A 12,171-nucleotide genomic window follows, 5' to 3' on the forward strand; every position below is an offset into this window, starting at 1 on the left:
ACTACTGCATCACCTGAAGTACTACAAATAACATTTGAACACTGCACATTGAGCATCATGGAGGAAAGGCAATGGTCTGAAAGAGTGTTGCAATGATTCTGAGATGACTAGATGACTAGCACCCAACAATTTATAACTTCCTTACTTTAGTGCTTGGAACTATCCTTCAGAGTGCTTTTCCATCAATGTCTATTTATTTCAGTTTTACCAGGGCACTGTGAAACATGGCTCGATAAAATGCAGGTTGGACTTTGCCCTCCAAGTCAGACAATCCAATGTTCAAGTCCCAAGACAGATTAGCATGGCCAACCCCCAGTGCAGTATTGATGCAGCACTGAACTGTCACAAGTGCCATCTTTCAGTAGTGAGACACAAAATCAACACCATCTATTCCCTCAAGCAGATGTAAAGGTGTCTAACCCACTAACTGAGTTTGTCTTCAATGACATCAAATCACTCAATTAACGTCTCTAAAGTTCACTCGGTCAATTTCTGACACCTCCCTCCCCTATCTCGATCTCTGAAGACAAACTGTTGACCAGGATCTTTTATAAACCTATTGATTCCCACTGCTAACTTGACTATATCTCTTCCTACCCTGTCTCCTGTAAAAGTGCTATTCCCTTTTCTCAGTTCCTTTATCTCCACTGCATCTGTTCCTGGGATATGGTTTTCCTTTCCAGGGAGATCGGAGATGTCCTCCTTCAGAGAACTGGTTTTCCATTCTTCCAGCATCGATGCTGCCCTTACACGCATCTCCTCCATTTCCCAAACACCTACACTCACCCTATCTTGCCGCCACCTTCAGTGATAGAGTTCGTCTTGTCCTTGCCTACCACCCCATGAGCCTCCACATCCAACATATCATTCTCCTCAACTTCCACAATCTCCAAAGGGATCCTATCACCAACACACCTTCACTCTCCGCTTTCCATGGAGATTGCTCCCTCCATGATTACCTGGTCCATTTGTCCCTCCCAGCACCTATCCTCACAAGTGGCCAAAGTGCTACACCTGCCCATACACCTCCTACCTCACCTCCATTCAGGGCCCCAAGTCCTTCCAGGTGAGGCAACACTTCACCTGAGAATCTGCTTGGGTCGACTATTGTATCCGGTACTCATGGTGCAACTTCCTCTACACTGGTGTGATCCATCATAAACTTCGTCAAGCACCTCCGCTCTGTCTAAAGTGGAACTTCCTGGTGGCCAAGCATTTAAATTCAGATTCCCATTCTGACATGCCGGTCCACAGCCTCCTCTTGTGCCAGAAGAGGCCACGCCAGGGTGGAAGAGCAACATCTGGGTAGCTTCAACCTGTTGGCATGAATATCAATTTTTCCCCTCCCCTGTTCTATTTCCCATTCTGGCTCCTTACCTCTTCTCACCTGGCTATCACTTCCCCCAAGTGCCCTTCCCTCTCCCTCTTTCTCCTATGGTCCACTCTCCTCTCCCTTCCTCTCCAGCCTTTTACTTTACACACCCACCTGGCTTCATCTATCACCATCCAGCTAGCCTTCTTCCCCCCTCCCCCCTCTTAATTCTGGTGTATTCCCCCACCCCACCCCTTCCTTTCCGGTTTCAAAGAAGGGCTGCAACATGAAACATCGACTGTCTATTCATTTCCACAGATGCTGTCTGACGTGCCAAGTTCCTCCACCTTTGTATCTGTGTTGCCTTGGATTTCCAGCCTCTGCAAGATTTCTGTTTTTCACTTGTCCTTTGGGTTTAGGATCACACAATTTTCCACATTGTAGAGTGGATGGCAGTGTTCTGGCAAGTTTCAGAGCAGGTTCAGAGGTATGCTTGCAGCAGCTCAGCCAGGATGTTGTCACGGGCACAGCCTTTGTTGTAGCATGCTCAGTTGCTTCTTGATTTTGTAAGAAAAGAGCCAATTATCAAAGGCTAGCTTTTCTGATGCTAGACACTTAAAAAGGATGCAGAGGTGAATTTTCATCTCTGACATTTCTGACAGAAAACAATTTTAAAAGCTTCAAATCTGTCTTGTGTTTCAAAGAGAATATTTAGAATATTGCCATCGGGGACATTTTCTGTTTTGTTTCAAATATGCTCAGGGCATTTGGAAAGGAGCTTTTATAAGAGTCACAATTTATCAGGTGAAACTAGTCTTTATACAATCAACAATAATCCTTCACAAGTGCTCCACAGCTCAGTATCATCAGGGACAAGACAAAATAGGCAACGCTCTGTGTTTGTTCTTTTGGGTATTTTAAACACTTAAGTGGGAAGATAAACAACTTCCCCCCTCAGGAATATAATGCCAACCAATCAACCCATGGCTGATAACTTTGATTTTCCTACATTTGACAACTCCTTTGATTCTTGGATTCTAGTCCACAAAGATATGGATGGATGTGATGTGCACTCCATCCACCTCTTTGGGGAAAAGTTGCTCTGGAATAGCCACAGAGTGGTGAATCTGTGGAGATCATTGCTGCAGGTGGCTGTGGCGGCCAAGCCATTGGGTATATTTAAGGCAGAGGTTGATCGATTCTTGATTGGTCAGGGTATGAAGGGATATGGGAAAAAGGCAGGAGATTGGGGCTGAGAGAAATGGATCAGCCATGATAAAATGGTGGAGCAAACTCCATGGGCCAAATGGCTTATTATGTTAATCTTCTGCGTAAAAGTGCTTTGGCTACTTAATTGATATGGAATAAATAATTTTAAAACTGCACTCCTGATTCACTTTGACATATCTTTTTGAGAGACTACATCTATCAAATCAGTTATCATTCAGAGCATCTTAATTAGAGCAATTTTATCATAACTCACATGAATAGGAATTTATCTAGCCCCTTATCTAACTGCTTAAAAACACTTGCTAAAACTGTGACATTAAATATAGGTGCCATCGTGGATGGCCACATGAGCAGCTGGTGCAGATCACAAGTCCTGGTTATACGACCACTGACACCAGGCAGACAATCTCTTTAGAGTATTGATAATGGTTGGAATCACCCACCTTGTTAAGACACTGCCCAGAAGGTGGCAATGGCAAAACACTTCTGTAGAAGAATTTGCCAAGAACAACCATGGTCAGAAGACCCTGATCACCCACATCATACAACAACGGCACAGCACATGATGATCCATCGTGGTAATTAGATGGGTCTGTTCCGGGTAAAGTCTGATGGAAGATTCTCTAGTGTTATTTTATTCCATCTGAATTCCAGTTTTTTTTTTTAGGGAATAGCCAACATTCCCTTTACCTTTGTCTATTTTTTTCTCTACCAAACTTTAACAATTTACATACATTAAAGCTCACATCACTACCACAGTTACAGCACAACTGCAGTTTCTGTTCATGCACTCATTATAAAAGGTACAATGATTTGCCTTGAATTCAAAGTTGTATGGCTGATACTTGAATCATCAAATTCACTGTAATAACACTAAAGAATGATTCTTAAGTTTTGGTGACTATTGGTATAATGGGACAACTGCCTTGCCATTAGTGAAATACTTAGCCCTATACAAGCAGTTCCAGAATATTAATTTCAACTATATCTACCAAATACAGTAGCTTATAATAACAGTAAAAAGTTCAAAATGAAAAAATAATTGATCTATTTTACTTACAGATGAGTCTGTCAAATCCTGCAGATGCCAGTGTTGATCCATTTGGGTGAAATTTGCAACAATAAACTTCTCCCTCATGACCCGTTAAAAGCATTATAGGAGCTTGAAGACTCGATGTTCTCGGAGGACCCTAAGATTGGCATAAAATCATAAAGAAAATAGTATTTTTATCCACATCTTACTAATTATGGAGAAAGCACGACAGTGCCTCTACTTCCTCAGGAGTCTGTGGAGATTCAGCTTGTCATCAAAAACCTTGGCAAACTTCTATAGATGTGTGCTGGAAAGTGTGCAAGTGAGCACCAACGTCTTTGAGCAGAAAATCCCACAAAAGGTAGTGGATTTGGCTCAGAACATCAACCATTCAGCACGCTGACATGAAATGTTGCTGTTGAAAAGCAGCATCCATCAAAGATCCTCACCACCCAGGCCATGCTCTTTTCTTGTTGCTGCCATCAGGTAGAAGGTACAAGAGCCTCAGGACTCACACCACCAGGATCAAGAACAGTTACTACCCCTCAGCCATCAGGCTCTTGAACAAAAAGGGGATAATGACACTCATTGAAGGACTCTCATCTTATTTCATGCTTGTTGTTTAATGTTATTTATTTATTATCGGCATTTTGCAGTTTGTTTACAGCTCCTGTTTACAGTTACTGTTCTACAGACTTGCTAAGTATGGCCACAGAAAAAGAATTTCCGAGTTGTATGTGGTGACATGCATGTACTCCTATAATAAATTTTACTTTGAACTAATGACTACCATCACTCCAAAGATCTTGTATGGACTGCACAGGCCAAAGGAAATTGAAACAATCTCAACAAATTTCCAACTAAAATTATCTTGCAAAGGGCCCCAACACAGATTGGGTGGCCTCTTTGCAGAATACCTTGTTCCAGTCTGCAAAGGATATCTCCTTAAAAAAAAAATTATTTACTGACATCAGTGTAGAATAGGCCCTTCCAGCCCTTTCAGCTACGCCACCCACCCAATTTAATCATATCCTAATCATGGGACAATTTACAATGACCAATTAACCTGCTAACCAGTACGTCTTTGGACTGTGGGAGGAAACCAGAGCACCTAGAGGAACCCCATGCAGTCAAGAGGAGAACATACAGGCAGCGGCGAGAATTTAACCCAGATTACCTGTACTGTAAAGCACTGTGCTAACCACTGTGCCACCCTAAGCTCTCAGTTATTTTCACCTTAATTCTCTATCCTATTCACATGGCTTTTGTCTTCAGCCTCCCACATTGCTCCAAGAAAGCCAACCTCAAGTTTGAAGAACAGCATCTCATCAACCAAGTTAGCCTATTACAATCCTTGGAGCTTAATATTCAGGTAAACAATTTTAGATAACACCCTTTATTTCCCCTTCTTGGGAAGACGTGGTTGTACCCTTCGTTCAATTTATCTCTATCATTTTGTCCCAAATGTTAACTTTTCTTTATTAAAATGTAACTGTTGACAATTTTGACTGTACCCTATTACTGAAATTATCGTCTCTCCATTTCCCCTTACTGCAACTTAAAAAAACCAGTGTTTGTTCACTTTATCAGTTCTGAACACTAAAACAAAACAACTATTCTGGTTCTGTTTTTGTCAAAAGTGAAATGAGAAAATTCATTAAGCCCAGGTATTTTTTTAATACAAAATTGGTTTAAAGTAAGGATTTTGGTTTATAATTCACCTTAAATATATTTTTTGTTAATGTTCAGCATTACTATTCTTCACAAATAAGAAAACAGTTTGAGTGAATAAAGTTGAACTTTCAGCTGCCATCCCACAAGCCTCTGCATCCAGTGCATCATTCTCTGCAACTTCCACCATCTTCAATGGGAACCTACCACCAAACACACCTTTACCTCCCCCTCATTCTCCATTTTGCCACAGGGATTGCTTCCTCCATGATTCCCTTGTCCATTTGTCCCTCTCCACTGATCTCCTTCCTGGCACTTAGCCCTGAAAGCAGAAGTACCACACTCGCCCACTCACCTCCTCCCTCACCTCCATTTAGTGCCCCAAACAGTCCTTTGAAGCAAGGCAACACTTCAGCTGTGAACCTACTGCATCCTGTGCTCCTGATGCAGCCTCCTCTGCATCGGCGAGACACAACATCAATTGGGAATGCTTTGCCAAGCACCTTTCCTCCATCGGCAAAAAATAGGATTTCCCAGTCCATTCCTACTTCAACATGTCAGTCCATGGTCTCCTCTGCTGCCATGATGAGACCACTCTCAGGCTGAAGGAGCAACACCTCATATTCCTCTAGGTAGCCTCCAATGTGATGGCAGGAACATCGATTTCTCAAACTTCTGGTAATTTTCCCCACTCTCCCTTCTTTCAACCCCCCACTCTAGCTCCCTCTCACCTCCCTCTAGTGTCCTTCTTCCATCTCTTTCCCCCATGGTCCACTCTCCTTTCCTATCAGATTCCTTCTTCTCCAGCCCATTACCTTGCTCATCTATCACCCCCTTGCTTCATGCTTCCTCCCCACCCACCTGGTTTCACCCATCACCAGTTCCAGCTTGTACTTCTTCCCCTCCTTCCACCACCTTATTGTGGCATCTTCCCCCTTCCTTTCCAGTCCTGAACAAGGGTCTCAGCGCAAACCATTAACTGTTAATTCACTTCACATCCACTCTATTGAGGCCTTTCAACATTCAATATGTTTCAATGAGATACCCCCTCATTCTTCTAAATTCCAGAGTACAGGCCCAGAGCCTTCAATCACTACTCATATGATAACACTTTCATTGCCTGGAATCATTCTCATGAACTTCTGGACCCTCCATCATTTTAAACAGAATTTGACATAGAACCGTACAACACACGAACAGGCCCTTCAGCCTACAATGTTGTGCAGCACCAATTAAATTAGTAATCAAATGGCTGACCAAGCTAATCTTTTCTGTCCACACAATGTCCATATCCCTCCATTTTCTTCAGTCATGAACCTATCTAAGTGTCTCTTAAAAGTCCCTAACGTATCTATCTCTACCACTACCCAAGGCAGCACAATCCAGGCACCCACCATCTGTAAAAAAAATTTGCCCCTCACATCTCCTTTACAATTACCCCCTCTCACCTTAAATTCATGCCCTCTGGTAATAGACATTATAACGCTGGGAAACAGATATCATCTATCTACTCCATCTATGTCTTTCATAATCTTATAAACCTCTATCAGATCTCCCCTCAGCCTCTGCTGCTCCAGAGAAAACAAACCAAGTTTGTCTAACCTGTCATGATAGCTCATGCCCTCTAAACCAAGCAACTTTAAACCACATCTGCACCCTCTCCAGAGCCTCAATATCCACCCTGTAATAGGGAGCCCTGAACTGTATGCAATAATCTAGACGTGGTCTAACTGTGAGGTGGTGTACCGGGGCAATAGCATTAAGACGGGTGATGCCAACAGGCTCAATAATCTGATTAAAGAGTCTGGCTTTGTTATTGGAGTCAAAATGGACACACTGGAGGCTGTGGTACAACGAAGGACCCTATGGAAAATCCTGTCAATTCTGGACAATGTTTCTCAATCTCTGCATGCCACCTTGGCTGAACAGAGGAGAACTTTTAGTGATAGACTAAGGCTACATCCACACTAGACCAGATAATTTTGGCAAACTCTGGTTTCGCATAGAAGCGATAGGCATCCACACTAAGCGTTTTTGTAAATACCTCTGTCCACATTAAAACGGGTATTTGAGCCAATCTCCTCCTACTGGGCATGTACAGGACACATCTACAGAAAACAAGCGACATGTTTAGTGTCGAATCTCGCTGTGAAAGTACGCGTTTGTGCAGTTACAGACTAGAAAAAAATTAAAAGGAAATTGCCAAACGACGGACAGCTGTTGGCTCTCACACAGGAGGACTTAAAACTAAAAAAAAAACACAAATACTGGAGCGTATGGAGGCAGCCAACAGGGAGTTCACGGACAGTATGACCCGACTGACAACGAACATTGAAAAACTGACTAACTCTGTTGCATTAATAAAGCACCTTGTTAAATGTATAAAACATGTCTGCATTAGTGTTATCTTGTATTTCCATACAATGTTACATTAGACTGTTACACATCTATTGTCAGAGAAGTACTTGCACAAATAGGTAAACCACCTTCATACAAGCAAGGACAGAAAACAGGGCAAAGTGAGGATACTTACTTATTCAGTAAGTTATGGGTCAAAGTATTTGGTGAGTACATTTCTAACTCTTCTGGCTTCAGTCTCATTGCCATCTGTTCTGAAATTGTTAGGCTGTGTGGAGGGTTGCGTTCAAGAAATCAATGAAATGCCACGCTGCCGCCACCATCTGTCCTGGCACGTCATGACACCGTTTTTAAAAATCTCCGGTTACCCCATCCACACTACTCTGCATTTTCAAATTTACACACTCTGGAGGGCATTTTAGGAAAGCTCCGTTTTCGGGGGAGGAAAACACCGTTCAGTGTGGACAGAGGGTCAAACCGAAGAGAAGCTTCAGTTACGGATTTATCCGGTCTAGTGTGGACGTAGCCTAAGACAACTGTGTTGCTCCAAAGAGTGTTATATGAGGTCATTCTTACTCTCAGCCATTAAGCACTACAATGAGTCAACCTACGGTGGGGGAAGTGATGACCCCCTCCTGTTAGACTGTTTGAGGTAACTTATTTTTTAATTCTTTCTTACATCTGTATATTTATATATCTGTGTACTTGTAATGTTACTGTGACACCGTAATTTCTTTTGGGATCAATAAAGTATCGACTTAACTAGAGTTTCATAAAGTTGCAGCATAACTTCCTGACTTTTGAATTCAATGCCTCAACTAATAAAGGCAAATCTCCCATAAGCCTTCTTATCGACTTGTGTAGCCATTTTCAGGTAGCTATGACCCTAAGATCCCTCTGCTCGTGTACACTGTTAATGGCCTTGCTGTCTCTTTACATTTGACCAAGTTGTAACACCTCACATTTGGACAGTTTAATCTCCACCTGTGATTTCTCCACCCATATCTGCAACTGATCTATATTCCACTGTATTTTTGCCAGTTTTCTACAATATCCACAGCACCACCAATCTTTGCATCATCTGCAAACTCACTAACGTACCCATCGACCTTTTCATCATTTTTCATCATACACATCACAAACAGCAGAGGTCTCAGTACAGAAACCTATGGAACACTACTAATCACAGACCTCTGGCTGGAATATGTCCCTTTGACCACTACCCTCTGTCTTCTATGTCTAAGCTAGTACTAAATCTAAACGTGTAATTCATCATGGACTCCATGCATCTTAATCTTCTGGATGATCCTCCCAAGAGGGATCTTGACAAACACCTTACTAAAATCCATGTACACAACAAATTTCATGTCACAAGCCGATGATAATAAACCTGATTCTGATAGCTCTACCTTCAGCAATCACTCCCATCACCTCATCAAAAAACTCAATCAAGTCAGTAAGACATGACTTGCCCATACAGCCGTGCTGTCTCTCAAACTGTGCCAGGGTTTTCCAAATGCTCATAAATCCTATCCTTAAGAATTCTCTCCAGTGACTTATCACTGACGTGACACCCAATGGTCTATAGTTTCCAGAATTATCCCTGGTTCCCTTCTTGAACAATGGAACAACTTTAGCTACTTGACAGTCCTCCGGGACCTTGCCTGTGACTGGAGAAGACATAAAGATATTGGTCAAGGATCCAGCAATCTCTTGACTTGTCCCTCTCAATAACCTGCGGTATATCCTATCTTTTACTATGCCTTTCAGAAGCAGAATCAGGTTTATTATCATTGGCATGCTGTTTTGCAGTAGCCATCCATGAAATACAAGTTAAAACAAATATAAAATAAGTAAATATAATTAATAAGTGGTGCAAAAAGAGAACAAAATAGTGAGGTAGTGTTCATGGACTGTTCAGATATCTGGGAAGAAGCTCTTCTTAAAACTTTCAGTTTGTGCCTGCAGACCCCTGTACAGCCTCCTTGATGGTAGTAATGAGAAGAGGGCATGTCCCGGTAAAGGGGGCCCTTAATGATGACCTACCCGGTTGTGTTGAGTTGTTCTCCGATCATGGCACTTTTATTGTCATTTCGACCATAACAGCTGGTACTCTACATAGTAAAAATGAGCAAACACAAGGAAATCTGCAGATGCTGGAAATTCAAGCAACACACACAAAATGCTGGTGGAACACAGCAGGCCAGGCAGCATCTATAAGGAGAAGCACTGTTGACATTTCGGGACGAGACCCTTTGTCAGGACCCTCCAGCATTTTGTGTGTGTTAGTAAAAATGAGACAATGTTTTTTCAGGACCATGGTGTTACATGACAGTACAAAAACTAGACTGAACAGTGTAAAAAACAACACAGAAAAAAACTACACTAGACTACAGACCTACCCAGGACTGCATAAAGTGCACAAAACAGTGCAGGCATTACAATAAATAATAAACAAAACAATAGGGCAGTAAGGTGTCAGTCCAGGCTCTGGTTATTGAGGAGTCTGATAGCTTGGAGGAAGAAACTGTTACATAGTCTGGTCATGAGGGCCCGAATGTTTGGTGCCTTTTCCCAGACGGCAGGAGGGAGAAGAGTTTGTATGAGGGGTGCGTGGGGTCCTTCATAATGCTGTTTGCTTTGCGGATACAGCGTGTAGTGTAAATGTCCGTAATAGCGGGAAGAGAGACCCCGATGATCTTCTCAGCTGACCTCACTATCTGCTGCAGGGTCTAGCGATCCGAGACGGTGCAATTTCCAAACCAGGCAGTGATGAAGCTGCTCAGGATGCTCTCAATACAACTCCTGTAGAATATGATGAGGATGGGGGGGTGGGAGATGGACTTTCTGAGCTTTCTTTGCTATGGAGCTGATGTTGAGGGACCAGGTGAGATTCTTCGCCAGGTGAACACCAAAAAATTTTGGTGCTCTTAGCGATCTCTACCGAGGAGCCGATGTTCAGCGGGGAGTGGTCGCTCTGTGCCCTCCTCGTAAATGTTTTGTCACCATGCGAGGAGACATCGTCAGTAGGCTGTTGATTATCCGAATTAACAGCACACTGACAATGTCTCCTCACGTGGTGACAAAATATTTGCAGGTAAATTGCTAAGAATGGAGGATAACTCAACCCAAACATCAACCGCCCCAGCTACGCATTTTCTGAAAGTTGAGCTACCTTTTTGAGGCATCGACTTTTGAAGATGCCTTCAACATCGTTCAAGAGCCTGAGATTCCCCTCCCCACAAACACCAACGTCCTTGTCACCTGCAAATTTATTTATCAAATTTCTCACATTCACACCTAAACTGTTATTGTCCATCTCTGAACAGAATTATTTTTACCAACAATTTTAAGGCATGTTAAGGGTCAAAGACATCAGGGCCTGGAGATGGATACAGGCAACACTTCGGAGGACTTCTAACAGTTTCTCAGTCATCATTATTGACAGTAATTTCATTTTAAATTCTCGAAGAAGAATCTGAATTTAGATCAATGATTCAGGGTGTACAAATGTGGAGAGGATGTGTCCTATAGTGGGGGCAGTCCAGGACCAGAAGGTATAGGCTCAGAACAGGGGCCACCGATTTAGAATGGAGATGAGGAGGAACTTCTTTAACCAGAGGGTGGCTAATCTGTGGAATTCATTACCATGGACAGGAGGTCGTAATTAAATATATTTGAAGCAGGGGTTGGTAGGGATTTGTAAAGCATCAAAAGTCAAGGGCAGCAGTCACAAGAATGGGGTTGAGAGGGATAAGCAGAGCTGACTAGATGGGCTAAATGGCCTACTTCTGCTCCCAAGTTTTTTTTTGTCTTAACCATCTTGACGGTTCAGGGGTAAATTTTTGAGCTGGCAATAAGTGGAGACACAAGACTCTGCACATGCTGGAACACAGAAAGCACTGAAGGAACACTTATTTGCTAAAATGGGGAGATAACATTTCATGACAAGAAGCTACATCGGCCTGAAAAACGGAGAGAGGGGTTAAACAGATTTAAACAGTGGAGGGAACGGGTGGAACAGCAGCCGGAGGGTGACAGAGGATAGGACTCGGGGTCCATCTGTCACCTGCCAGCTCCTGCTACACCCCTTTAGATTGACTCTCACCCGTCTGTCTTTCAGTCTAGGTGAAGTCTCAACTTAAAATACTGGCCACCCACGTCCCTCAACATATGCTTGCCTGACCCGCTGACACTTCTTGCCTGCAGTAAGTTTTAGTTTCTCCAGCCCGCGGGTGAACCAACACAGACAGAGGGAAGAAACTCCTGCCTCTAAGCTAGTTTAGGCCGCTGACTACGAGCTCGGTAACGTGGCCACCGATGCCCTATCGCCGAACTTACCGCCTGTAGCACGGCCTGTTGCGGACCTCCCTGCGCCGAGGGCACCAGATCATTACGGGGTCGCTTAACCTGCACCAGCGCCATCTCCTGCGCCTTACGCTTCTGGTCGATCATCTCGTCCGCGGGCGCCGGTCCCACGACCCGTCGCCAAGGCCGATCTCTCACGTCCTAACAACGCCCCTCCTCATTGACCAACACCTGCCTCAACGCGGGGTGACGGGTTAGC

The 12,171-nt window shown here is 43.3% G+C and overlaps 1 protein-coding gene across 1 annotated transcript in view; it reads right to left on the reverse strand.

Moving 5' to 3' along the window:
• snrnp40 (small nuclear ribonucleoprotein 40 (U5)) overlaps positions 1-12,136 on the reverse strand; it is a 28,768-nt gene extending 16,632 nt beyond the window's left edge. The window contains exons 1-2 of the mRNA XM_059949353.1: positions 11,946-12,136; positions 3,603-3,732 (exon numbers count right to left, since the gene is read on the reverse strand). Of these exons, the coding sequence (XP_059805336.1) occupies positions 3,603-3,732; positions 11,946-12,059 (244 nt within the window). The 5' untranslated portion in view covers positions 12,060-12,136. The remainder of the gene's footprint in view (positions 1-3,602; positions 3,733-11,945) is intronic.
• Positions 12,137-12,171: the final 35 nt, after the last annotated feature.

This window comes from Hypanus sabinus, chromosome 24 (genome assembly GCF_030144855.1).
Source record: "Hypanus sabinus isolate sHypSab1 chromosome 24, sHypSab1.hap1, whole genome shotgun sequence".
NCBI classification, from domain to species: Eukaryota; Metazoa; Chordata; class Chondrichthyes; order Myliobatiformes; family Dasyatidae; genus Hypanus; species Hypanus sabinus.